General features: G+C 51.4%; 5 protein-coding genes across 5 annotated transcripts; 2 read left to right on the forward strand and 3 right to left on the reverse strand.

The window, feature by feature from the left end:
- Positions 1-5,322: 5,322 nt before the first annotated feature.
- On the forward strand, positions 5,323-6,594 carry GUITHDRAFT_156205 (hypothetical protein). The gene is made up of 2 exons (XM_005819839.1): positions 5,323-5,656; positions 5,897-6,594. The coding sequence occupies exons 1-2, from the start codon at positions 5,507-5,509 to the stop codon at positions 6,317-6,319; spliced, it is 573 nt and encodes a 190-aa protein (XP_005819896.1). The 5' UTR covers positions 5,323-5,506; the 3' UTR covers positions 6,320-6,594.
- A 359-nt stretch (positions 6,595-6,953) lies between these two features.
- Positions 6,954-8,916, reverse strand: GUITHDRAFT_158946 (hypothetical protein; the record flags this gene model as incomplete). Its single annotated transcript, XM_005819840.1, has 5 exons — positions 6,954-7,631; positions 7,679-7,840; positions 7,873-8,157; positions 8,199-8,214; positions 8,390-8,916. 5 exons carry the CDS (start codon positions 8,914-8,916, stop codon positions 6,954-6,956), a joined length of 1,668 nt encoding a protein of 555 aa, XP_005819897.1.
- A 1,858-nt stretch (positions 8,917-10,774) lies between these two features.
- On the reverse strand, positions 10,775-12,162 carry GUITHDRAFT_120903 (hypothetical protein; the record flags this gene model as incomplete). The annotated part of the gene is made up of 12 exons (XM_005819841.1): positions 10,775-10,897; positions 10,971-11,018; positions 11,101-11,150; positions 11,214-11,254; positions 11,301-11,377; positions 11,429-11,482; positions 11,530-11,594; positions 11,642-11,711; positions 11,763-11,852; positions 11,909-11,952; positions 12,004-12,067; positions 12,124-12,162. The coding sequence occupies 12 exons, from the start codon at positions 12,160-12,162 to the stop codon at positions 10,775-10,777; spliced, it is 765 nt and encodes a 254-aa protein (XP_005819898.1).
- Positions 12,163-14,223: 2,061 nt separating this feature from the next.
- On the forward strand, positions 14,224-17,323 carry GUITHDRAFT_98480 (hypothetical protein). The gene is made up of 17 exons (XM_005819842.1): positions 14,224-14,450; positions 14,517-14,566; positions 14,637-14,664; positions 14,714-14,748; positions 14,848-14,903; positions 14,955-15,038; positions 15,090-15,163; positions 15,217-15,280; positions 15,339-15,404; positions 15,489-15,548; positions 15,603-15,686; positions 15,731-15,781; positions 15,834-15,881; positions 16,198-16,289; positions 16,519-16,555; positions 16,643-16,687; positions 17,094-17,323. Exons 1-17 carry the CDS (start codon positions 14,431-14,433, stop codon positions 17,133-17,135), a joined length of 936 nt encoding a protein of 311 aa, XP_005819899.1. The 5' UTR covers positions 14,224-14,430; the 3' UTR covers positions 17,136-17,323.
- Positions 17,324-17,346: 23 nt separating this feature from the next.
- Positions 17,347-23,112, reverse strand: GUITHDRAFT_148298 (hypothetical protein; the record flags this gene model as incomplete). Its single annotated transcript, XM_005819843.1, has 12 exons — positions 17,347-17,356; positions 17,414-17,467; positions 17,495-17,610; positions 17,813-17,874; positions 18,248-18,523; positions 18,741-18,852; positions 18,906-19,023; positions 19,126-19,260; positions 19,521-19,699; positions 20,008-20,100; positions 20,339-22,720; positions 22,897-23,112. The coding sequence occupies 12 exons, from the start codon at positions 23,110-23,112 to the stop codon at positions 17,347-17,349; spliced, it is 3,753 nt and encodes a 1,250-aa protein (XP_005819900.1).
- Positions 23,113-25,224: the final 2,112 nt, after the last annotated feature.

Genomic DNA, 25,224 nt, shown 5'->3' on the forward strand with positions numbered 1-25,224 from the left:
AGGAGAGCGAACCTGACGAGGTCAAGAGGGTACGTCATGATCACTGCCGTCACTCCAGCTAGCGATCCAGCTATCAAGTTCGTCAAGTTGCTGTGGACTATGACTTTCTTGAGGGCCAGCTTGTACTCCTCGTAGGACAAAAATCTGCAGTGGAAGAGCCTGTCAATGTGCAGGAGTAGAGAAGAGGAGGAAAAGTAGAGGAGAGGAAGGGAAAATGTTTGTTCTAAATTTCCAACTCCTTCACCCCCATCTTTGGTCATCATCATCATCACCATCTCCTCCTCCTCCTCCTCCACCTCCTCCTCCTCCATCTTCATCTCCATCATCGCTTCATCGTTACACCCAACACTTACGTGATCGACATGTACGGGACCACTCTGATCACAGCAGCTGAATTCCCCCTGGAAGCGCATCAAACGACTGGAACAGGACAACGACGTTTCTGTAGCATCAAGGAAGAGCAATAGTTCCAGCAATACCTCCAGAACGCAAGAACCCCTTCGTTCCTGTATATCTGAAAGCAGGGGAGAAGCGTCAAGAGCATCGCACCAACTTTTTCTTTGCAATCTCATCGGAGGAAGAATTCAGCATCATCTCTCTACATCGCATCCTCCCAACGCGCTGCCCCCCTCCCCCCAGACCTCGACTCTCTTCTTCTGCTCAGATCTGCTCCTGCTCCTGCTCCTGCTCCTGCTCCTGCTCCTGGCTATCCTGTCCATCCTCCTGTCCATCCTCTCACCTGCGGAATGTAGTGCATGTATCCCGGACCGTGAGCTGCTGTACTTGCTTTGCTGTTTCGCAGAGCATGTCAACCCAGGCGCTCTCTCCCCTATCCTCCGACATCTCACCTGATCTGAAACAGAATTTTGATCTGCCAATACAGATTTAAGTTAGAAGATCACGGGCAGAAAGTTCCTCATCTCCATCATCTCCATCATGATCAGCAGCAGCACCAGCACTTCAAGTATTCTGTCTGATCTCCCTCCTCCTCCTCCTCCTCCTCCTCCTCCTCCTCCTCCTCCTCCTCCTCCTCCTCCACCATCACACCATCAACACCAACAATCATGATCACCCGCTCTACTGGAGCAATGCATGTTCTTGACACGATTCCCGCAACACTTCCTGCTCAGAAGATCAGTTCACGATCTGATCCCTGTGCAATCGAGAAGCGCACGGACCCGCAATCAGATATTCTTGGATGTTGTTCTCTCCATCCCTGATTCCCATCTTTGGCTCTCAGATCTGAATCCCCATGTGAGCAGGCAGCCCTGAAAGCCGAACAATGCAGAAATTGCCCATGCCCATCTCCACAACTCACCGGATGAAGATATCAAGGTGGCAGATTTGACATCAAGTGGCTACGAGTGATGGGCTATCCTGAGTTGTACGAGAAGGCTGTCAGTGATCACGATGCTCCAACAAGCTCGTCATTAATGCCGCTCTTTATGCGAGGCCTTCAGCTCTATCGCATGACTGATCTCCCCACCTGCGTCCCCCCTTGAAACATCTCCTCTTCCATGCACCTTGCACTCATCTTCGCCATCCACTTTTGCTCCTTCCTTGTTGCATATAGCATCGCAAATTATCATTCTCACTTGCTGTATCCTATCCAAGCTTGTGCCAACATGCCCGTCTACCCTGGATTCTCGACCTCGTGTCAAAGTCCGTACCAGTACTGTCATGTGCTGCACAGTTCTGTCTGTCTTAAGATGCCATACGTTGACTCACTTCTTCGCTGTGCTATCATGTTCCCTTCTCCTCCTCCTCCTTCAGGCACGATCGCCCCTTCCTGCCATTCCCCTCTACTCATTTTCGCGGCCGTACGATTTATCATTTTCTTTCGCCATCAGGGAGGGGTGGGTCAGTTTTGTAAGGGGTGGTGGAGTAAACTGCCATTTACTTCACCGGTACAAATGAAGTTTATTGTACGGGTACTATGCTAAACTTTCCGGGTCTGAGTGGGTAGGGTACAAGAAAGGGTAGGGTTATCAAAAAGGCTCAGGAACGAGCTTGCTGCCCGATCACGTTGGGGTAGGGGTATAGATGATACAGGGTAGGGGTGATCGAAATGGGGGGTAGGGGGTCAAGGAAACACGGTAGGGGTAAATCAATAAGGGGGTTAGGGTAGTGATAGATAGGGGTCAATCCATTCAAAATGACAGGTGAACATGGGTCATCTGAATTTATGTGTGGTGGGGTACTTGACTTTGACACCGGTACTGGTATTTCACCATGGGTGGTCTTAAAATGAATGCATGGCAAGTTGGGAGTGAAAGGGTGGGTGATCCATGTTAAAGTCGCAGAGCAATTAGGGGGTACTTTTGAGGTAGACGAAGGGGTAGTGGGGTACCTGAAGAAATTCTCGGGGTTCTTGTGGGGTAGTAGGGATCAGGGTGGGGTATAAGAAGGGGTAAACTCTCGATTTGGAAGGGGTAGTAGTGAGAGTACAAAAGGAACATCATTAGGGGGTGGGGTATGGCATTGGAATGTGCAAAGTAGGGGTACTGATTGTTATGTTGGTCGACCATTGAGGGTGGGGTGGTGCCCGTTAACTGGATGATCATGAGTAAAACTATAACACATATTAGAGACTTTTGTATTGGATCTTGGTCTTAAAATAGATTTTGGGATCGCCCACCACACCGGCACGGTGCGCGGGCCGCCGGGCCGAGGCCCGGGCGGCTGCCGGTCCGTCGGAGGCACTGGTCAGTGGGCCCGCCCCGTCGGGGGGCGCGGCGGTCACCAGGGGTGCCGGAACCTCCGGAGACGCCAGTGCCGGCCCGGGCCGCGGGCGTCCCCCGACTCCCCAGTCACGGTATCCCACTTTACTACATGGCTGAGTTTTTACCAGCGGAATTTTCCGGTTGCCTGGTAAAAACACCGGTAGGAAACCCTCAAATGAACCCCTACCTGTGAGACTCAAATCGGAGGGAATAGAGGCTCCGAGGTAAAAAAAAAACACCAAGAGGAGTTAGACATATCTGACGTTATTTTTAGCAACATCAGGAGGTAGGGTGGTGTCATCATGTCAGTTCCCACAGAATCGCATCGATTCATGACATGACCCCGTTGATTTGTTTGAAAAATAAGCTGTTCGTATCCGTTTTTCTACCCTGGTTTTCATTCTAAAAGGACCCGGTGGTATCTACTGGTCAGCGAAAAAAAATCCCGAAGCAGGCACAGGGCTCTTGTATATCTATTCTCTGCCTGGGGGTGGTATTTGTCAGTCGGAAGCTCTTGTACGTCTCAAGCGACGCAGGAAGCATGGAATGTCAAGAGAAGAGGATATGGAATATTACCTTTGTTCTACTTAGAGAATATTGAACCTCAGAGAAGTCAAAATCGGACTCCCAACTGATCTCGAAAAAGGGTCAAGGAGGCAGGGTATTGATGACCGGTACTGTTTCGGATCCTCATAGGCTCTTCATGGCGAGGTCGTGACCATGCCCTTGTCTGGTAAAGACCTTCCGCCCTCTTGTACCCCCTACCCCCTTTATTGTTCTCAGGACCCCGTAGATGAGTAAAGTATCTGATTCCGACACTATTACCCCTACTTTTCTATCATCAGTACCCCCCAAATTGGTTCAAATATTGTCATATCGTCAAATGACCCGGCACCACCCTACGTGGCCGTGCAACTTTCGGTACCCTACCCACCCGGTCAAGTTTAGAGTCTTTTACTACGAAAATATCATTCAGGTAACACACACCCTTGATATGACCTCCCACCTACCCAAGCAATCAACCACGTAGTGATTTCCCCTTTTGTACCCACCCATATCACACAAACCAACATGCACATTCACGTAGTACCGGTGTATGTCTCCAAGTACCCCCATCTCCTACCTTCCACCTTTTTTCACTAAATCCATTCAGATCGCTATATCTTTCAGGGACCCCTCGTCGGGCTGACCCACCCTTTTCTCTCCACTACCCCTCAAGTGTGCATAAGAAGCCGCAGCCCAAAACTTTCTCGGCAAAAGCTCTTATACAGATAGTCTCCCTTGAGATATTTCTGTACCCCCACCCCCTCATTGACTCCAACCTCTCCTCAGACCCATCAACCGAAGCAGTCTACAAATGGATTTAAAAGGGCTCTATATCATTTTATTGTATATCACTTTTTATTCGTAAAACTTTTTGTGGGAGTCACCAAAAGGGTACCCCCCGAGGGGTTTAAGCGACCATCCACCCCTACCCCCGAGTGTACCCCTCGGCTTCTCCCCGAGCCTTGGTGGATATCCTTTCATCACTACCCCTTCTATTTGTATCAGAAATTTGGAGCACCCCCACATAGTACCCCTTCTCCACCTTCGGAGTTTTACCTAGGTACCCTGGGTGGGTACCCCCACCCCTCCCTCCTAACATTCGGAACCAGACAAGATGAAAAGTACCCCCACCTACGGGGTAACACGGTAGAAACACTTCCCACCACCCTCAAGTCCAATTTCAAAAATGTACCCCTACCCCCTATGCTGACTTGAAGTACCCACCTTATTTAGAGCACAAAATACCATGAACTTGTCCACCACCCCTCCATAATCAGAGACTGAACCCCCCACCCACCCCTTCGTGTTTAAGACTCCCTGTCCAATCCAACCCCCTTTGTATCAACACCAATCACCCCTACCCCCTTCTTCACTCTGAAGTTGATATGATCAGGTCCTCACCCACAGCGATGACTTTGGACTGTACCCCCCACCCCCTTTTTTGCTCCAGGCAACTTCCACATCCCTATAGTACCCCTCCCACAAAATGAAAATGTACCCGTTCTTTCCCGGAACACACCAGCAAGAAATCACGAGTACCGGTCATAAAAAACCCCTACCCCCTATTACTCAACAATCCACCCCCTAAACCGACCCTGCAAACCCTGACCACCATCGGGCAGACATACTACCCCACCCCCTTCCACCTCGCACTCGTTTCCACCTTCTTCCCTCCACCTGCTACCCTCACACCTTCACTCCCATTACCCCACCCTCCTCCTCCTCCTCCTACCTCCCTCCCTCCTCCCTCCCCCTCTCCCTCCCCGTCCTCTTGCTCCACCCCCCTCCTTCCTTGCGCCTCCCCTCCGGATCCTTGCGAGCTTCTCTTCTCCCGACTTCTTCGATCTGTATCTGACCCCTTTGCCCCTCCTTCCTCCTTCCGACTTCATCCGCTCGCCGTCCCCTTTGCTTTCGCAACTTCCCGGAACATATCTCCTTTCCTCTCCATCCCGCCTCCTTCCTGACGAGTGACCTCTCCCTCCGCTTCGTACCTTCACTGTTTCCGAGAGCAAGCTGTGAATCAACTGCATTCTCACTGATCCAAAATCTTCTCAGCATCTACTGCCCCACCCACCGACTCTGCTTCCTGTTCCGAGCAACCTGCCAATACGTGTCATTCGTGTACATCCCGTCAGGGTGGAGGGGAGCAAAGCGCAGGCGACGGTGCTAGCCTTGCGATTTCTGCCTACTCCGCCACAGGGCGTGCAGACCCTGGCGAAACACAAACTGCACAAGCCATGCTCGCGCCGAGAGTCGCTCGAGTGTTTCCTCGCAGGAGGAGGAACGAGAGAGAGATAGACTCGAACAGGAGGGAGGAGATCGTGCTCACAGCGGCCGACATCACCAACATGTTCTACATGCGGCAGGCGGAAGCTGCCGAGAGCCTGGTAAGTCTCATGATAGCTGTTGCCACGCGTGTTGGTGTGAGGACGATGAACTCGAATACTCTGCCTGCCTCCTGCTTTCCACGTGCGTGTAAAGGTCCTGCACTTACGATGCTGTTGTTGATTGTTGTTCCACCAAACCCTTGAACAGACAGCTACTCTCCTCCCCTTCCTCCCCCTTCCGATCCTCCCCCGCCCTCCCTGCTGCCATCGCTGCTCTCCCTCTCTTACACGTGCTTTCAGGGGATCTCGCTGACGGCGCTGAAGAACGCGTGCAAGCAAGTGGGGATCGAGCACTGGCCGTACGCGAGGTCGACAGCAAGCAGAATACAAAAGAGCAACCTGATGATGTCAAACAATCAGCATGGAGGCGTCGACGCGCCCAACATGCCGGCGGAGCGAAGTCACTACGCTGATGTTATCAACGGGTCGGCCAGCGTCGCCACAAGAGCGCTGAGCAGCTTTCCTGACGCTGCTGCTATCAGCAACGTAACGCAGCATTGCTGGTCAGCTGGCTCTGTCAGCATAGGAGAAGTCCCGAGGAAGAGGAAGGCAAGTGCGGAGGATTGGGAGACGACGTGGTTCTATCCCTCAGGCCGCCAGGTGTCGGAGAACGATCTTGCATGCTTGCTGTCTGAAAGTCTGGTACATGTCATCGAAGGATGAGTAGAAGGGAGGAGGAGCCGGCAAGTGCTGGACCCATGATGGGAGGGGTGAATGAGGAGACGGCAGCATCTCTTTCTCCTTGCGGTGGTGAGGGTGGGACGTCAAGGTATCACAAGCAGGCAGCGACATGGCGACGGCGATGATGAGGATGAGGATGTTCTTTGTCATGAAAGCTTCTCCTTGCTGTCCTTGAATGTTTCAAAATGAAATTCTTCTTGACATTCCATCAGCACAGTTTTCCCGGTATTGAATTGTTGAATTGGTAAATTGTAATCAAAATTGCCTCGTGATGGCGTTGAAAGAAAAGTGTTAGAGGGTGCGATGGGACGAAAAGATGTAAGAAAGAAGTGTTGGTCACAGACGGCAAGAGGCAGGAAGGTGAAGGGAAACATCAACATGCAAGTGAAAAGATTCAGGCGGACAGAATAGGATAATCGGCAGAATGATAATGTCTCTGTCCATTCCTGCCATGTTGAGCAGAACTCAATCAAGAAATGTCACGTGGTTTTCAGGGCAAACTGAAAGAGTAGTCTCTCTTCCAACAAGACATTCTTTCATTGTATCATAGCAAACAAAAGCACACACACCCTCCCACTTTCTCTCTCATTCCTCCTCCTCCTCCTCCTCCTGCTCTCTAGGCAAGCGCAAACCCTCTCGCCTTCTTGGTGAGGACGATGAGAGCAGCGAAGCGGAAGAAGAAGAAGATTCCCACGAGGATCAGCCCGTACGCCCACCAGAGGTCCGGCTTGATGTCATTGGACTCCAGCAGCTGGGCACATGCTGGGCGTTGGAAGTCCCTGCAGCCGTTCTGGAACTCGTTGAGCAGGAAGAGGTTGATGCCGAACTTGAGGGAGCACAGATACTGGGCCCAACGGATCCATACGGGGATCTGCTGGATCTTGATGAAGAAGCCCGCAAAGAGGATCTGAGGGACGAAGATGGCCGGCGCCGCCTGCATGGCTACCTGAACGTTGGACGCCCAGCAGCCGGCGAAGAGGGCGGTGGAGGAGGCGGCGACGCCGATTAGCCAGTGGGCGATCACGTGGAGGATGAAGGAGCCATGAAACGCCTCAATCCAGTAGGCGATGAGGAAGGTGATGATGGACGTGCTGAAGGTCAGGGGGATCTCGGTGCACAGCTTCGACCAGAAGTAGGGGACGGCGCTGTACGTTCCCGTCGCGTACTCGCGGACGAACCGGGGACGCTCGGAGGGGAACAGGAGGATCACTGGCTGGGAGGCCCCGAACATGCCGCTGATGGCAAGGTTGGCCAGAGCTCCGAAGTGCGACGCGATGTCAGTGCCGTTGCCGATCTTGTAGAAGATGAGGGAGAAGATGAGGGTCAGTATGACGGCAGAACCGTACCTCGCCCCAGCGTACCCTTGTCCCTCAGCACACTCTGTACCTCCCTCTTCCCGAGGACGATGAACTGGGTCAGCCATCCTGCCTGCTGCCGCTGGATCTTCTTGAGAGACGCTACGTCCTCCGTGTTGCTGGCCAGGCTGTGAACGTCCCTCTCCCCCTCGACTTCTCGTACTGCTCGCACACAGCCACCAGCTTCTCCTTCTCCTCCGTCTGCATGAGGAACATCACGTGGTCAGCCGGGTTGGTCTCTGGGGGAATGGGACGCTCGATGGACGCAAGGTACGACCCCATGTCATGCACGGAGCCGTCGTAGAACGTCCTGCCGTCGCAGAGCAGGAGGACGCGGTCGAAGAGATGAAAGACCTCTGATGAAGGCTGGTGGATGGTACAGAGGACAGTACATCCCAGCGCCGCAAGGTCCTTGAGAGCGTTGACGACGTTGTAGGCAGCGTATGAGTCGAGGCCGGACGTCGGCTCGTCGAGGAAGAGGATGGAGGGGAAGTGATGATCTCAACGCCGATGCTGGTGCGCCTGGAGGAGGAGCAAGTTCAGAAGAGAGGAGGAGAGGGGGAAGAAAGCACTAGGGGAGTAGCGGAGGGGAGGGGAGACAATAGAAAAGTGATGAGAGACGATATGAAGAGGAGGAGGAGGAGGAGGAGGAGGAGGAGGAGGAGGAGGAGGAGGAGGAGGAGGAGGAAGCACAGACCTCTTCTCTCCTCCCGAGATGCCCTTGATGAGCTCGTTTCCGATCACTGTGTCGGCGCACTTGTCAAGGTGGAGGATGCTGATAACGTCCTCGATCATCGTCTCTCGTTCTTCCTTGGTGACCTCCGGCGGCAGCCGCAGCCTCGCACTGAACTCCAGGGCCTCGCGCGGGGTGGCAGTAGGGCAGAGCGCGTCCTCCTGCGTCACGTAGGCCACGTTGGGGCCGATCTCCTCTGCGCTGATCTCATGCCCGTTGACGGTGAACTTGGAGGTGACAACGTGCCCGTTCATGGACATGATCCTGCCGCTGAGCACGTTCAGCAGCGACGTCTTGCCGCTCCCACTCGCGCCCATGATGGCGATCACCTCGCCGGGGTTCGCACTCCCCGACAGGTTCTTCAGCACCCGCGGGTCCTTCCCTGAGCCTCCAATCACCTTGGGGGAGAGGGTGAAGGAGACGTCGGACCAGGCGAAGTGAGCCTTCTGCCCTACCCTGATCGCGCTCTCCTTGACCGATCGCCTCCCCATGCTCATCGTCGTCTCCCCTCCTGCCTCCAGCGCGCTCACGTTCTTCATCTCCTCGTTGCTCACCGTCTGGATTTCCCCTGAAGACATCTGCGCAGAGCGGGTTACTAGAAAAATTCGGGCATGAGCAGAACACTGAAGGGGGAGCAGGAGCAGGAGGAGCAGGAGGAGCAGGAGCAGGAGGAGCAGGAGGAGCTCAGCAGGAGAGGTAGTGTCCGTGGTATTGTAGTTAAGTTTCAACATGTTATCCTCCAGTCACGCTGCACCAAGTTTGCAACTAGTGTGCCCGAGTCTACTTTGCTCTGCAGCAATGATCCACGTGCAACGCACTCAACCCTCTCTCTCTTCTTCTCATCCCCTCCCTGCTCAACTCTTCCTATCGGACATCTAGTCGCTCCATGTCCTCCTTCCTCCTGGCACCATCTTCCCAGGCTCGTCTCCTTCCTCCACCTTCTCCTCCTCCCTTCGTTGCTCGTTTCTTCCATCTACTCCCTTCATGCTTCTGCCTTGTGTCAATGACCCCTACCCCCCATTAGTCTTTCAGTGACTATTCCACCCCCACCCAATACCACCCCAGTAGTCCTATCCTTGTATTGTCAAAGTATACCCTACTGTTTACTTGAAAAATCTGTTGAATACACCCGTACCTTTAGATGTAATGCTGCATCCACCCTTCCTTCAACATCTCATGACCCCCCATCACCCAGACATATACTACCCCACCTCCTTGCTCCTTCACTCTGCAATCAAGATCGCAAGTCCCTTATATAAGGCCTTGTAGGTGGTCCTAGCACATAGGCCCCTCCCATAAATGCTAGGACCACTCCTAGGAATCAGTAGGACCCCAGGCCGTAGACAGGACTCTTTGTACCGGTCCCAACTGGAATTTGACTCAAGTATGATCAGGTCCTATGACCTACGGTCAAGATAACTAGGACCAGGTCGTATGGACACTGGACAGAATGTCCTTGGGCTCAGCGGCTACCGTCGAGTTGCAGTGCGGCAGGTCACCCGGCGAGTCTGTCACTTGGGCCAGTGGGCGACGGAAAATCATGTCTCCGAGACGGGCCCTCTTACTGACTGAGTACTCACAGACAAGACGTCTCAGGTGATCCGACTTGCAAACGCATCCGGTCCAGGATCTTTCGTCAGCTCAAGGCCTCCCTGTCACCTTCGGTGCGATCATCGCAGGTAGGTGAAGGTATCAGTTACGTTTGGGGCCGGGACAGCAGTTGGCAGGATTGGGTTTGGTTCTCGCTGTCTTTTCTCTTCTCGCCGGTTGGCCTGTGCGACAGTGTCAGAGTCAAGCCTCCTCGACTCTCCTGATTGTCCTCGTACAGTACTGATTTTTAACTCACAGACTCAGTGGAAGAAGAGTTCTCACTGGCGCGGCACAGTCATGCCGCAGTGCCGGGCCGGGCTGGCAGCGTCCGCCGGGCAACAGTCGGCCTACACAGTTTGAAAGTGACTCACATTGACTGACATCTCATTTACGTTCATTCAATGCACAACTTTTTTTCTAATAGGCATGATTATGCGCCAGGTGGCTGCCAGGCTGCCGCAGTCACTGCGCGGCCCGGGCCCCCAGCCCCGCCGGGAGTCAGTCAAGTCAGTCCGCGGCGCGGCCCTGGCGGGCTGGCGGCGGGGCCAACCCGGCCCTCACAAGTTATGGGACAGGCTTCAACATAGTAGTACGGTAGCCCCGCCGGCAGTATCATGATCGCTCTACCACCATACTCAGAACTTCTGAAACAGCCAGGTCGGCCCCTTTGCAATCATACTATGATAGTATGAGCCAGTAACTCGTGAAACTGTTGCCGAACTTCGGAAGCTTCAACTGAGGCCGCAGTAGGTGAGCGGTCTAATCTGCTTTCTTGCTCTTCTTGGGCTTCGTCTGCGAGGCGCCAGCGCCTGACGACTTCTTGCCCGACCCTTGTGATCGTGACTTGCCCTGAACCGCCTTGTCGCTGCTGCCTCCACGGACCTGTTCAAATCAGGCAGTCAGAAGTGAACTCAGTCGAAGAAGGCGAGAGGAGAAAGTTGGTCGTGGGTATCACCAGCGAGATCAGTTGACTGGTGGCGGTTCCAGCCAAGAGGGCAGCGAGCTAGCAAGGTGTCAAAGGGAGACAACAAAGAAATCCTCCTCCTCCTCCTCCTCCTCCTCCTCCTCCTCCTCCTTGCTCCTACCTGCCCTCCGAAGGTTCCCAGCACTACGAGGTGGAGGATGCTCCAGTCCCCTGTTGGAGCAGGAGGAGTCATGGAGAACGAAACGAGCATCCAGTTCAAGGGCAGCACTCAACCTGTAAGGATGGAACGGAGGAAGGCTGGGTTGGGATTACACCTGGTGCTCGTTAGCTGGACCACAGGAGCAGCGTTGGTGTCCTTACACAACTCCAGTCATGGCAGACGGCAGGAGGCGGATGGAAGCCTGAATGAAAGCAGCCCAGAACGGCACAGTGAAGCCCTACAGCCGACTAGTCAGCCCGGAGAGAGCTGGACAGGTGAGAACTAGTACCATGATGGGGTTGAAGACCCTCATGAGGTAGCTGAGAAGGAAGAAGTGGCGGGCCTGGTCAGCGAGGTGAGAAGACGCCGGGCACACTGTCCCGTTATCACCTCGTCGTAGACAAGGTGGACAGGATCGATGCAGCAGCCCTTCGACTTGCCGGTATCGCACGTCCCTGAACCCGTTCCGTCAGTTCAGCGCACAACAGGGTCCACGCTCCACCCTGGATGGCGTCGTAGAAGCCGCACAGTGACATCTTGCAGGAGTTGGCCGTGTCACCATACCCGCAGACCTGTCATCAAGCTCTCAGTGCTCTCAGGGTCGTAGTTGCCGTTCTTGTCACCTTGGGGGCACCAAGGGCGGGAATGATGTTCTTTTCCACCCAATCCTTGCCCTGTACTTCCTTCAAGGCGTATGCGAGCAGCGGCGCTCCCTGTCAAGATCAGCCTGAGCGATGGGGAGCTTCACAGAAAAAAGCAACTCCCGCACCATCAACATGACGATCAGCTTCGTCCATCGCTTTGAACCCATCCCTATGGATCAGGGTCAGAGGCATTACTTGGATTTGGGGAGATGAGGAAAACCTGTGTTCAAGGCAAGGCCGACGGGATTGAATGCATCTCCTCCCCAGAGCCCAACGTTGACAAACTGAGAGAGGAAAAGCAAGCTTCAATGGTCTTCTCTTCAATCCAGTCTCATCGTACCTGCACAACAAACCCGTACGCTATACCAAGACGCGCCATGTTCCAGTCGAGTCCGAACCCTTGCTGCTTTGCCAAATCCACCGCCCAGGGCCTACAGGAGATTTTCAGGCTACTCCGCATCCTGCCAGGACGGTACACAGACGGTCCACGATACCAACCTTGAAAGGACCATGAGCAGGTGGAATGTACAAGGAACAATCCAGAACAGGTCCCAGATGGAGAAGGGTCCCCTAGGAACTCTGATACCATGCACGTCAGTCGATGCATGCAGGAGAACAATGAGACGCCAGAGTCGAGGACAATGCAGGATGAATGAATGCACGAGCGCCCCTCCGTGCCAGAGTTGCGATCACGAGGAATGCATGAGCGGGATGGGGGCTGAATGAAGCAGGGAGGGATTGAGGAGGGGGCGTTCGAAGTTGCACTAGTTTCTTGGTGGGTATAGTCAACAAGAAGCATGAAAGCGAGAAAGGAAGGTTTGCTAATGTCACCAACAGTGAGGTAAATAAGTTCGAAAGCACAAGGGCTGTGCACGAAGTAGGAAGGGTTCAAGCTTCAGGGCCCAAGGTTCGAGGAGATCGAGGACAAGGAAGGGGACAAAGAGATGGAGATGATGAATGCTGAGGAGGAGGAGAGGAGAGGAGAGGAGAGGAGAGGAGAGGAGCAAGGGTATCGGATCACCGGACGAGCGGCGGACGTAAGGAGAACGAGAGCATGGCGGCCAATTGGAGGAAAACGGGAGGGGTAGGGGTCTTGAAGAAATGGGTAGGGTGGATCAAATACAGGGGTTCTCAGGAATGTAGGGGTAGTTTGAATATGGAAAAGTAGGGTAGGATGCATAAGATCGAGTACCCCAGACCCTAAATCTGATGATTACCCCCTCTTTTACATGGTAAAAGTAGGGTAATGCGAAGTCCTCCCTGGGAATATAAGGGGTACTTGCTACAAAATAAGCTCTATGTGTCAAATTACGGTAGGGGTGGGAGGGAATGGGGGTACTGGTCAAAATTACGTAGTCGCTAGGATGGGTGGGTAGGGGTAGGGGTGTAACGACAACAGGGAACACGCCTCAGCCATCTTTGAATATTTTATGATCAATTGTCTCAGAAACTTTGAAATTACCAAAAACAATTTGAAAAGAGTTTCCAGTTGGGCCTCGCTCCCCCAATATTTTCCTGATTTCGTGAAATTATTTTCGAAATTCAACAATCCCCAATTACCCCCAGGTCACCGTTGATACCAATGACCCCCACCCCTGTCTAAAATTCACATTTTGTAGCGTTGTTCCATGGAATTAAGGTACCCCACCCCCAGTTTATCCTTGTTCTCGTATCTCCTTCTTTTTACCCCGAGGGGTCCTTCGCTCCCCAGTAAACTTGTCCCTCACATCTCCCGACAACCCCCTGTTTCTGGATACCACCCCACGTTTCCTCCTCGACTACCCCACCGTTTGCCTATAAGGTACCGTCCCCTTCACACCCCCACCCCTCCACATATCCCCAGCGCTATCTCCTGCTATGCCAGCGGCTGCGGCAATACAGAGAGGACGAGGAGGGGAGGGGGGCTTGAACCATGAAGAATGTCGAATCATCATCGCCATGCTCATGACGCTTCCATCCATTCTCTGCTCCTGTCTCCTGCTCTTGTGCTGTTGATCAATGCTCCATGCTCCACTGCTTCCCCGCCATCGTGAACTCATACACTGATGTTCTTGTGATATATGCACTCACTTTCCTGCCGCCTTGCAACAAGGCATTTGTTCATATTTCTATTGTGTACGTTCTTATCTTGTGTCATTTTTGCCATGTTCACAGTGACGAACGTCACAGAAACACACACACGCATTGTATTTGATGTGAAGCTAGATAAATTTCCCTTGTTCCTATTGATCTCCTGTCTTTCATCCTGGTTCATAGAGCCTCAAGGATAGTGTGTTGGAAACTTACCATGTCTCTGTCAAACAACATGTTCTCGTCTCTGAAAGGCAGCGCGCGAGCAGATAGTACTCTCAGAAGTGTTCTCCACCGTAAATAGGATACAACGACACGATTGCTTTGTAGTTTTGTGTATTGAGAAAAACTGCCAGCGGAACGCTCGATAATCATGCATATTGTTCATGTGTCGATTTAATGCTTGATGTACCCGCCATTGACACGGCTCTCGAGTGTGTATCTCTTTTAATTCACCATTTTTGTTCTATGTATTCCGATTCCACTGCCACACATTCTGCTGAGATTTGCTCTGGCTCACCCCTGGTTCTGTACAGACCGTCCGATCCTCCTTGCCTTGTAATAGCTGAAACCAACTATGGGAACAAACTCTAGCAGGTTGTATGGATGTGCTGACCCACTCGAGTTAGAGGAGGACGCTTTCTCCTGACTCCCTGCGCGCAGGCCTGGTGAAGGGGGAGGCAACCAGGGTGGACAGGGTGCTGGTGATACAGGTAGGTTGGTGTAGAGAGCATGCTGAGGATGGTAAGAGGGAAGGTACACTGATCGCTGTTTGGTGGGCAGGCATGGCAGGCAATCCCAGTCAGATGGGGTAAGTCGTTGAGGACTTGTTGTTTGCTTCGCTGACTCAGAGGTTGAAGGTACGGGGGGACGAGGTTTGCTGGAGGCAGCACAGGTACAGGAGGAGGTGGAGGAGGAGTTGGTGGTGCTTGTGGAGGAACAAGAGGAGGAGGGTTGGATCTACAGGAATATGGGAATTCACTTGCTCTCAAAGGACTTTTTGCTCCGAGGCCTGATGGAAGCCTTTTTGTGCCGAATTCTCAAAGACAAGTGAGGAACTATGCATGGTGCTGACGCCGTTGGGTCACAAGCACACGGCAGGTCCCACCTGCTCCTCAACTACAACTCACGGAAACCATTCGCAACGATGTAAACCTCAAAAAGCAGACGCTGAAGCTGAACAAGGTCAAGCTCCTAAGGGCAAGCGAACCATCATGGACCTGATCCCATCTGCAGTGTGCCAACTCGCCCAACACCTACTGCCTGGAATTCCTCTTTGATGCTGCTGCAGACTGCACAGTTTCCATCTGGTGAGAAGGGCCCCATTGAGGAGTATCTGCGACTGAATGCTCTTTGCGATCAGGTTCCTTGCAGAGGAACAGGTCGACAGCGCTAACAACACCATCAAGTTTGAAACTTCCTACGAAGTGAGTGGAACCTTGTCCTGCCCTCTGACCTTGCAAGCTCAAACTCACACGGCGGCAGATTCAGCCAAAGACCGTCAAGTTCAAAGCTGCCCTCGGGCAACACTTCACTCAGCCTGAGAACGAGGTTCGATTAGAGGGATGCGAAGTTGTGATGTTGTTGCTGATCTTGGCTGTTCCTCTCTCCTCCAATTCCTACCCATCCTTTCAGGGGTTCAATGTCTCGTTAGTTCAGAACCGTGGACAAATGTACTATCATCATGGATCGCAGGTACTTGATGCGTGTAATGTGGAGTATGAAGGGTTGAACTTGTTCTTGCACCAGCATTTCCCCATTGTCATCATGTTGCAAACTTGCGATGAGAACGCGCACCGTGTGCAATCACAGAGCACGTTTGCAACATTCAAGGTAGGAGAGAGACAGGAATCTTGTTGACTCTGATTCTGGCTCAGTCGAACGCCGATGGGTCTCTTTCGGTAGCCGTTATCAAGCAGAAGATTCAAGTGTGGACAAGTTGTTTGAGTGATGGATGAGTGAGATGATGGGTTGTGATAGGTCAAGGGCAACGCTTATGAGCTACAGGAAATCTACGGCATTGAACAGGTGACTTGTGATGTTTGTTCTGGCTGCCTCGTTCCATCAAGCTCCCACTTCTTGCATCGTAGATTCGAGCAATTCCTTGTTTCTTCGGCTTGGCTTGTCTTGAGAATTCTCGTTTCTTCATCTTGATCTTCAACTCCTCTTGAGCTACTTGTCGCTTCAAACTTCTCTTCATCTTCCACTGTCTTGCGATCTGTCTCGCAGTCACACTTAGCTTCAAAACCTGAATCCAATCACATCATACGCTTCATCCTCTGCTTTCTCCATTACTGTTTCTACCTCACCTTTGCATGTCAACTGATAGCATGATGCGCTACAGAACGACGCTGAGAACTCCAAGGAGTGTGTTATTTGCATGTCGGCGCCAAAGGACACTACAGTCTTGCCTTGCAGACACATGTGCATGTGCAGGTAAAGTTTGACCGCTGGCCGTTGCAAGTCACGTGTCATGTTGTCAACTCCTTGCGGCGCAAGCGAGTCATCCTCTCTCGTCCACGGCAGATTGTCCCATGATGTTTGATGTCAACCTGAATGTTTCTTGACGTGTTGATCAAGATCGCGCGATCATTCCGCTGATGTGTTGTTACTTGCTGTTGCGTTGTTCACTTCGAACTGCTTTCTGACGCAACTTCACCTGCAGCGATTGCGCGAAAGTTTTGAGATACCAGACCAACAAGGTGGCGATCTTGCTTTGTCCTCGATTTCAACTTTCACAGCCTTGAAACTCTCCGACGGTGGAGAACTGACGAGTTTTGCCTTTTCAGTGCCCTATTTGCAGATGTTCAGTAGAGTCGCTCTTGCAGATCAAGGTCTGTGCAAGTGATGATTGAGTTGTTGCTTGTCGGGATAAAACTGACTTTGACTGTCCTTGATTTCATGTTGTCCTGACCGCAGTGCATGACGAGTTGTTTTGATGCGTGTTGTCTTGTTTTTGACCATGGTTGAGGAGTATGAGTTTTTTTGCCATTTTTATTGTTTTATGTGTATTCATGCCAACTTCTCAACAAATGCAACAAGAAACCCAATACATAAGATGTTTCACATGGTGTGAATGTTTCTTTGACGCATGATACTTATTTTTCTGTATGTTGGGCAATATGTTATCAATTGCCCTGTGTGTGCATGACGTGATGTATATTGTCTAGATACATTCACACGTCATGACATGACATGCATGTTCTGTTGTTGTGAATTCGAGATGACAAGATGTATCAGGTCAACTCGTCGGGAGAAACTGCTCCTGTTGGCAACTCTTGAATGTGATTGGGAAAATCTTTAAGAGTTTTCACAATGATTGTTTCGAAGTTGCGCTGCTCGAAGCAAGTTTAAGTAACAAGATAGGTAGAAATCTGCGCTCAACAGAAAAAGTATGAGACTAAGGACGGCGGGAGAGAGAGAGAGGAGGGAAGAGATTTTGTTCTTTATGATGAAACGAGAGAAAAACGTGTTGTGTTGTGACGTGCTGATTTCAAAGAGACCTTGAGCACATGTACAACTCAGCAGAGTGTACAAGTGAAAATCATGAAATTTCTTACATCAGAAGAAACCAACCTTGACGTTCCCAGAGGAGGTGACTGATTTCAATCTTCCTGGAAAGCTCATGTCAACGTTCTGACCGATGCATATTGAAGTGTTGGTGACCAAAGTACAACTTGAAGAGGTCGGATCGAGTTTCAGCCATGCTCGTCAGACTCCTGGCCTTGCTGTCTACCCACATGTCGACCAGGACGTACTGGGAGGAGAGTAAGAAGAAGAGAAGTGAAGGAGAGGAGAAGTGAAGGAGAGGAGAAGAGGAGGGAGGAGCAAGTGAGTCGGATGAGATGACGATGATGATTGCGAAGACGATGGAGGGAAGGATAGAGGAGGAGGAGGAGGAGGAGGAGGAGGAGGAGGAGGAGGAGGAGGAGGAGGAGGAGGAGGAGGAGTAGCTCTACCTTGAGGTTGTGCAGGTCGAAGGCTCCCATCTCAGCGAGACGACAAAACTTTCCTGGAGTACCTGAGGACAGAGAGTGAAGGAACGAGAGGAGAGGGAACACAGGACAGGGCAGGGCAGGGCAGGACAGGACAGGACAGGACAGGACAGGACAGGACAGGACAGGACATGACAGGACAGGACAGGGAGGAGGGGCGGAAGGGTGTTCGAACACGTGAGCATAATCTTTGGTAATACCAAACAAGGAGGAAGAGGAAATGGAAAAGCAGGAGAAGGAAGAAGGGGAGGAGGTGGTGGTGGAAACGAGGAGGAGGAGGAGGAGGAGGAGGAGGAGGAGCAGCAGCAGCAGCAGCAGCAGCAGCAGCAGCAGCAGCAGCAGCAGCAGCAGCAGCAGCAGCAGCAGCAGCAGCAGCAGCAGGACGCAACATCAACTCACCCACGAAGATCCTTGAGTCGATCAAAGACCTCTGGAGGCGATGTTGAAGCATCTGAGGCTTGAGAAGGAAGAGCCTGGCAACGGGGCACTCGCCGTCAAACTCGGAGATGGCGTCTGAGATGATCTTGCAGCGCTCTGTAGAGATACAGAGGATGAGGAGGACTGGGGCAGCGCGGTTGGAGATGTATCTTTGCCCTCGCGTGATACTGATGTTGAAGGATGTGATTTCAGGGATCAGATCTGGTCTTTCTTTCTTGTAGAGCTTGTCGAGTAACACTGCGAAATTGTCATCATCTTCACCAGCACCATCGTCCTCTTCCATGTTGTTATTCATCATCGTCATCTCCTCCTCCTGCCCCTCCGCGCGCTCCTCCTCTCCTCCTCGTCTCCTCCTCCTCCTCCTCCCTCCATCGTCCTCCTCGTCCTCGTCCTTCTCCTCGTCGTCTTCCACAATCATGTCTATCATCTCCATCGTCATCATCATAGCACTTACTTAAACTCAACGGGGGTCTGACAATTGTCAGGGTCACATTCGTTCCAGCTTCTCCACATATCATGTTTGCAACGTCGGCAATGCGATCTTTGATCGGACCCGAAGCTATCACCTTGTAATCTCATCTCATTGCAAGTTCACAATGTTCGAATCATCATCACAAACCTTCTTCAAAGACTTTCCGTCAACAGAGATGATGTAATCTTGCTCTTTCAACCCGCAGATGTCCGCTGTCAAGATGGAAAAGTGAGATGCTTGCATGGTTGTGGAGCAAACAAACGATCTTCTCATCAGAGATACAAGAACTCCTCAACAACCCATCTCATGTCCAATAAGAACATGTTCCGCAATACACTTGTACAGCTCAATCAGTGCAAGAGTGTACATGCCTGGGCCTTTTGTCAAAGATTGTTTGATGAGAACGATCCTCCTGTCAGGATGAACAACATCTGGGCGATCTATGTCCAGCTCAACACCAATGCCGCAGTTGTAGAGATCCGGGAGAAGTGCGTTGGAGTCTCTGGGATGGGTGTTAGAAAATGTGGGAAGAGAAGGTAAGGTGAGGTCACATGCTCTATCATCTATCATCATCATCTCCATCATCAACATCATCATCATCATCATCATCATCATCATCATCATCATCGTCTCCATCGTCATCATCACCATCATCTCCATCATCGTCCTCATCATCATCATCATCATCATCATCATCATCATCATCTCCATCATCTTCATCATCTCCATCATCCATTCCCCATTCCACATTATCTTTCTTACTTCTGACAAAGTTGAACCTTCCAATTAGGACACAGCTCTTTGATGTAACTCGCAAGCGCGTTTGCGCGATCCCTCTTGAAGCTGCTGGTGCTGTTGACATACGATGAATACGGCTCAACGAACTGATCCTCATGGATGTCTTGGGCAAGGAAAGTATCTCGTGAGTCCTCGATTGCATTCTAATAGGGAGAAAAGTCAGACAAGTCGAACAAACACACGAACAACAAGCGGAGCAGCAGCAGCAGCCCTACCACCACCAGCGCCATCAGCAGGAAGATGATGGAGATCAGGGAGGAGGAGGAGGAGGAGGAGAAGGAGGAGGAGGAGGAGAAGGAGGAGGAGGAGGAGGAGGAGGAGGAGGAGGAGGAGGAGGAGGAGGAGCAGCAGCAGCAGCAGCAGCAGCAGCAGAAGCAGCAGCAGAAGCAGCAATTTCAAGATCATGATTCTGGTGTAGGACTTCACAAAGTCTCCAAAGACACTCAATCACCGCCAACAATGCAGATGGCGTGAATTTCGACATCTCGATAGCTCGAAGCCCTTCGAAGAAAACCACATTCTCAGTCTTGTTGTTCTTACAGACCTGCAAGACATTTTTGTCAGATGTTACTCCTTGATCATCACAAAACGTTTCCGTCCATCATGTAAAAGGTTTTCTGCCTCTCATTGTATTTGTTGAGAACTGATCGCAACAAAAGAAAACATTCCCGCAACAAGAAAGATTTCAAATTTCAACATCTCGTCCAATCATCTTTCAAGCATGAGAACTGAAAACAGGAGAGCTGAAAACATCCACAACAATCTACAAATTGAAAACTCACATTGAATGCTTCATTCTCCCGCAGACTTATAATGGAAAATCCCTTGCCAAAAGAGTGCTTCAGAAACACCTGCTCCAGCGTCGTTCGCAACTGTGACATCTCCACAGGAATCGAAGGCATGAACAGGTATTGATCGTCGAGAGACGACGAAGGTTGTTGTTTTCCAACCAATTTTGGCAGTGAGGTAGACTGTGCCGACGGAAGTTTTGCTAGTCTGAACCCTATGGCATACATACACCTCAGCCCTCCCTTGCAACTTGCGACGCGGGATTGGAACATTGCGTTGCCACGTCTGATCACGCGAACTTTCTCGTCTTGGCGGTTGTTGACGATGTTGGTAGCATACAGCAGTATTGTCTCAACACAAGTTGCAAATTTCTTCCTGCTGTTCACGTTCTGCTGCATGTAGTTCAAGGACGATCGCAGGTCCATCCCTCCCTTCCTCTTGATCCAAAACACCTCATCCTCATCCTCTTCCACATCATCATCATCTTCATCTGAGTCCGAGTCGTCTTCCTCTGAAGATGAGGATATTGACATAGATTCCTCCTGTTTCTTCCGAATCATCTCCTCCAACGACACACCCTTCTTGAAGTGTTCATCGGTGTATTCTATCCCCTTCTCCTGAGTCTTTTTCCTGTTCGAGGCTTTCCACGCTGCCTCCAGCACTTTCATGGACGGTAACGGTTTCGTCGGCCGGTTCGACATCTGACTTGCAGCGTCGACTCGCTTCTCTTTCCCGTCCTTCTTTCCTTGTGTGTTTCTCGTTTCCTCTTCATCTTCACTGTCGCTGACGTCCGCCATGTCTTGACCTGTCCTGATCGCCTTCGTCGCTCTTCTTACCTTGGCCAGAATCTCCTCCTCACGTTTCTTGGGGTCAACTTCGTCTCTCATAACTCCCTCCTCCTCCTCCTTCTCCTCCTTCCCCACGTCCATACCATCCATCTTGAAAGGCTTGTTATCTTTCTCCTTTGTTCTCTTTGCCACTTTCTTCAACCTTGTATTAGGTTTGCTTGCCATGACTTTATCATCAAACAATTCATCGACCTCGCCATGTCTCTTTGAACCATGTTTGCTCCCCTTCAAACCCTCGTCCTTGACCCCCTTGTTTCTTCCTTCGAGTTTCTTTTCTCGGTCTCTCAAGTTGTCGTCGACAAACTCATCCTCCAACTTTTTCATCCTCCGCGCCTCCTCCTCCTCCTCCTCCTCCTCCTCCTCCTCCTCCTTTTGCTTCCTCTTCTTCCGTTCTATTTCCTCTTTGGTCCCTTTGTCTTTCATTCCCTCCCTCTCCTTCTCCCTCTCCTTCATGTCCTTCTTTTCTTTCTTGACCTTGTTTTCCTTGTTTTCCTTGTTTTCTTTCTTGACCTTGTTTTCCTTGTTTTCCTTGTTTTCCTTGTTTTCCTTGTTTTCCTTGTTTTCCTTGTTTTCTTCCTTGTCCTTCTTTTCCTTCTTGCCCTTTTGTTTCTTCTTTTCCTTCTTGCCCTTTTGTTTCTTCTTTTCCTTCTTGCCCCTCTCCTCCTCCTCCATCTCTTCGTCTTCTACCGCATCCCGCATCGCTTCCCAATCAAAATCATCCACCTTCACGTTCTCAAGATAATCCTCCGCATCTTCCAGGGACTTGAAGTCCGCGCTCGACACCTTGAGAGCTTTCAGCTTCTCCTTCACCTTTTCCTCCCTCTTCCTCCTCTGAACTCTCTCCTTCCTCGCTTCAGCAGCTCCGTCCAGCTCCCGCAGCTTTCCTTCCACGTGCTTCTTCAAGGAATCAATCTCAGATTGTTTGTACATGCCCTTGAGAAATAGCTCCTGCCCGTCCTTTAGCTTCTTCTCCAACTTTCTTCTCAACGCATTCTCCTTATCAGTTGGCGTTCCTGCGTCCTGCTTCTTCCTCTCAAACTCCGAGTCTTCTTCTGAGGAAGAGCTCGATAGCTTCGAAGTCGACCTTGCCTTGCTCACGGCGTTGAGCGATGTCCAACCTCCCGCTGTCCTCTCCTCCTCCTCCTCCTCCTCCTCCCTGGACGCTCCTTCCGAACCTTCCTCGCTGTTCGACACGTGAAAGCTGAACATTTTCCTCTTCATCTCTTCTCTTCTCCTGGCAACGTCTTCGAACGTCGGCATGATCGCTCCTGTCTTCGAAGCTATCTCCACCTCCCTCATCCACATCTCCTCGACGCTCTCCAACTTTCCTCTCTCCGCCAGGTTGCTCTTGTGATCTCTCGACGTCTGCGTGTACCTTATCCCCCCCGTTGCTACCTGCGGCCGCTCCTGCTCCAGAATTTCTTCTGCTCTTGCCCGCTGCCTGTCAGCATACTTGGCGTCTGCCGCCAGCCGTTTCCTCTCTCGCACCCGCTTCCTCCTCTCCTGTTTCGTCAACCTCTCCTCCTCCTGCCAACCGTCAGATCTCAGAAAACGCCGCCTTGTACATCAACATGGTTGGACATCGTTGGTGAAGACAGCAAACATTGCAAACACTGTCTGGCATCGCTCATGAAGACAGATATCACTGCAAACACATTTTGACATGGCTCATGAAGACAGATATCACTGCAAACACTTCTCACCGTCTCTGAATCCTCGTCCATGCTCGCATGACCGCCACGGAGGCCGTGCAGTCTTAGGAAAGCAGACGCTGTCGTGACTGCCCTGGGGGACATGGCTCTTGAAGAGAGGGTCGCCGCATGTGGGCATGCGTTGGATCTACAGATCTCAACATTGCAGACTGTCAGGAGGAAGAAGAATCCTGCGATGCTGCCTCCAATACGCTGACGGGAAGGCATGGCTAGCACTCGTAGAGCCTGCTGATAATGCTGCCGTCTCAACTCTTCAAAGCATGGCGAGCGAGCGCCTCTGAGCAGCGCCAGCGCTGCATGGATACAGCTGGTCGAACATGGTCAGACTTGTCGCTCCTTCTCCTCCTCCTTCCTCAACGTGCTCTCATCGCAGCATTTTCATGTCCATACCATCGCTCCTCCTCCTCCCTTGAAGTCCATTCCGTCGATACCACGTGGGAGATGCGGCCGGTGAGAACGAATAACTACCTACCCCTCAAAGTATGGAGATTATCAGGGGTACAGAAACAAAAATTGATCATTGTTGTACTGAATAAGGTATGTGAGTAAAATATATCAACATGTCGTTCTACTAATAGACGCCTCGTGGGATCCCGAAAGGAGGGTCGAGCAAGGGAGGGAAGGAAAAGAGGAGAGAGGAGCAGCAGAGGAGAGGAGAGGAGAGGAGAGGACTGGACTGGACTGGAGGGCAGGGCAGGACAGGACAGGACAGGACAGGACAGGACAGGACAGGACAGGACAGGACAGGACAGGAGGCGAGGGGAGAGGCGAGGAGGTCAGAGGGAGGTCGATGGAAGTGGAGCAGATGAGGGAAGCCAAGGAAAAGATTAACAGAGAGAAACGGTTTGACGAGAAGTAGGCAGGACAGGACCAAGAAGAAGAAAAGACAAGAAATCAACATATGGAAAATTCAAAAATGTTCTTGATTGTTTGCTTCATTTGAAATGCTTCAAACAAACGTGTTTTCATCTAACAATCAGCAATGAGCTCGTCAATACTGCAGCAGTGCAGAAGAGACAGTTGCGATATCTAACAAAAAGGAATGTAATATGTGACAAGGACGAAGGAGTGATCAGAAGTTTACATCTATCCTTTGAAGAATTGAACTCCCTGTAACATGTGAAGATGTAAGAGATTGTGAATGATACAGCAAGACAAACAACCTCGGCCGACATTCTCCACCTTCTTCCTTCGTCAGTGTCAAGCCAAACTTTCCCTGGTAGTGAAAATCAGCATGTAGATCAGACACAAGTAGCAAGTCACCTTCTTCTGAGCTGAGGAAGTTTTCCAGCCACTCTCTCTCGCTGTCTGCGCGATCGATCTCAGAGGTTGAAACATCAGCATATATGCATGACAAGCAAGCTGGACCAACACACACATCAAACACTCATATACTAGGGTAACATACATAATCTCGTCATCATCATCTCCATCATCGTCATGATCATCTCCACCATCATCATCTCCACCATCATCTCCATCATCATCATCATCATCATCATCATCATCATCATCATCATCTCCATCATGTCAAGGGTTTCAAGTCAAGCAAACCTGGTATTTCTCCTCGCGACTTTGCCGGGTTACCAGAACTCTGGACATGAGCCGGGGAGTCGGAACGAAAAACAACTTGCGGAGCATCAAAAGACTCTTTCTGTTCTGCGCCATGTTGACCTTTCCTGCTGTCTGCGGGCTGTTCCCTTGACAAGACAGAAACATTCATCTTGACTGATGCATTTGTTTCCTGACTTGTCTGGCCAAGTCTGTGATCCTTGGATGATGATGATGATGATGATGATGGGAAGCTGCTTGTTTTCTTCACCTTTGAAAGTCACATGATCACTGAGTCTGTGCACGCGTGGAGGAGGAAGAGAGCAGCAGCAGGAAGACCAGGACGAGGACAAGGGCAAGAAAACGCATGGAGACGAGCAGGAGCAGGAGCCGAAACAGGAGCAGGAGCAGGAGTAGTAGGCTGGAGAGGCAGGGAAGGCAGGGAAGGAGGAGCAGGAGCAGGAGCAGGAGCAGGAGCAGCAGGAGCAGCAGGAGCAGGAGTAGTAGGCTGGAGAGGCAGGGAAGGCAGGGAAGGAGGAGCAGGAGGAGGAGGAGGACGAGGAGGAGGAGGAGGAGGAGGAGGAGGACATGAGATAAGGTAACCTCTATTCCGCGGGAGAGAACAGGTCCAAGAATCGACTGCTGCTCACGAGGCTGCAGCTGCAACGAGAACGATGTCAAGGCTGCAAAAACCAAAACTTGGGCAAAAATGGAATAAGGTGATGAGAAGAAATGGTAGTAGGAAAAGGGACATGGGAGTAGGAAAAG

The sequence above is a fragment of the Guillardia theta genome (genome assembly GCF_000315625.1).
Source record: "Guillardia theta CCMP2712 unplaced genomic scaffold GUITHscaffold_203, whole genome shotgun sequence".
Taxonomy (NCBI): Eukaryota; class Cryptophyceae; order Pyrenomonadales; family Geminigeraceae; genus Guillardia; species Guillardia theta.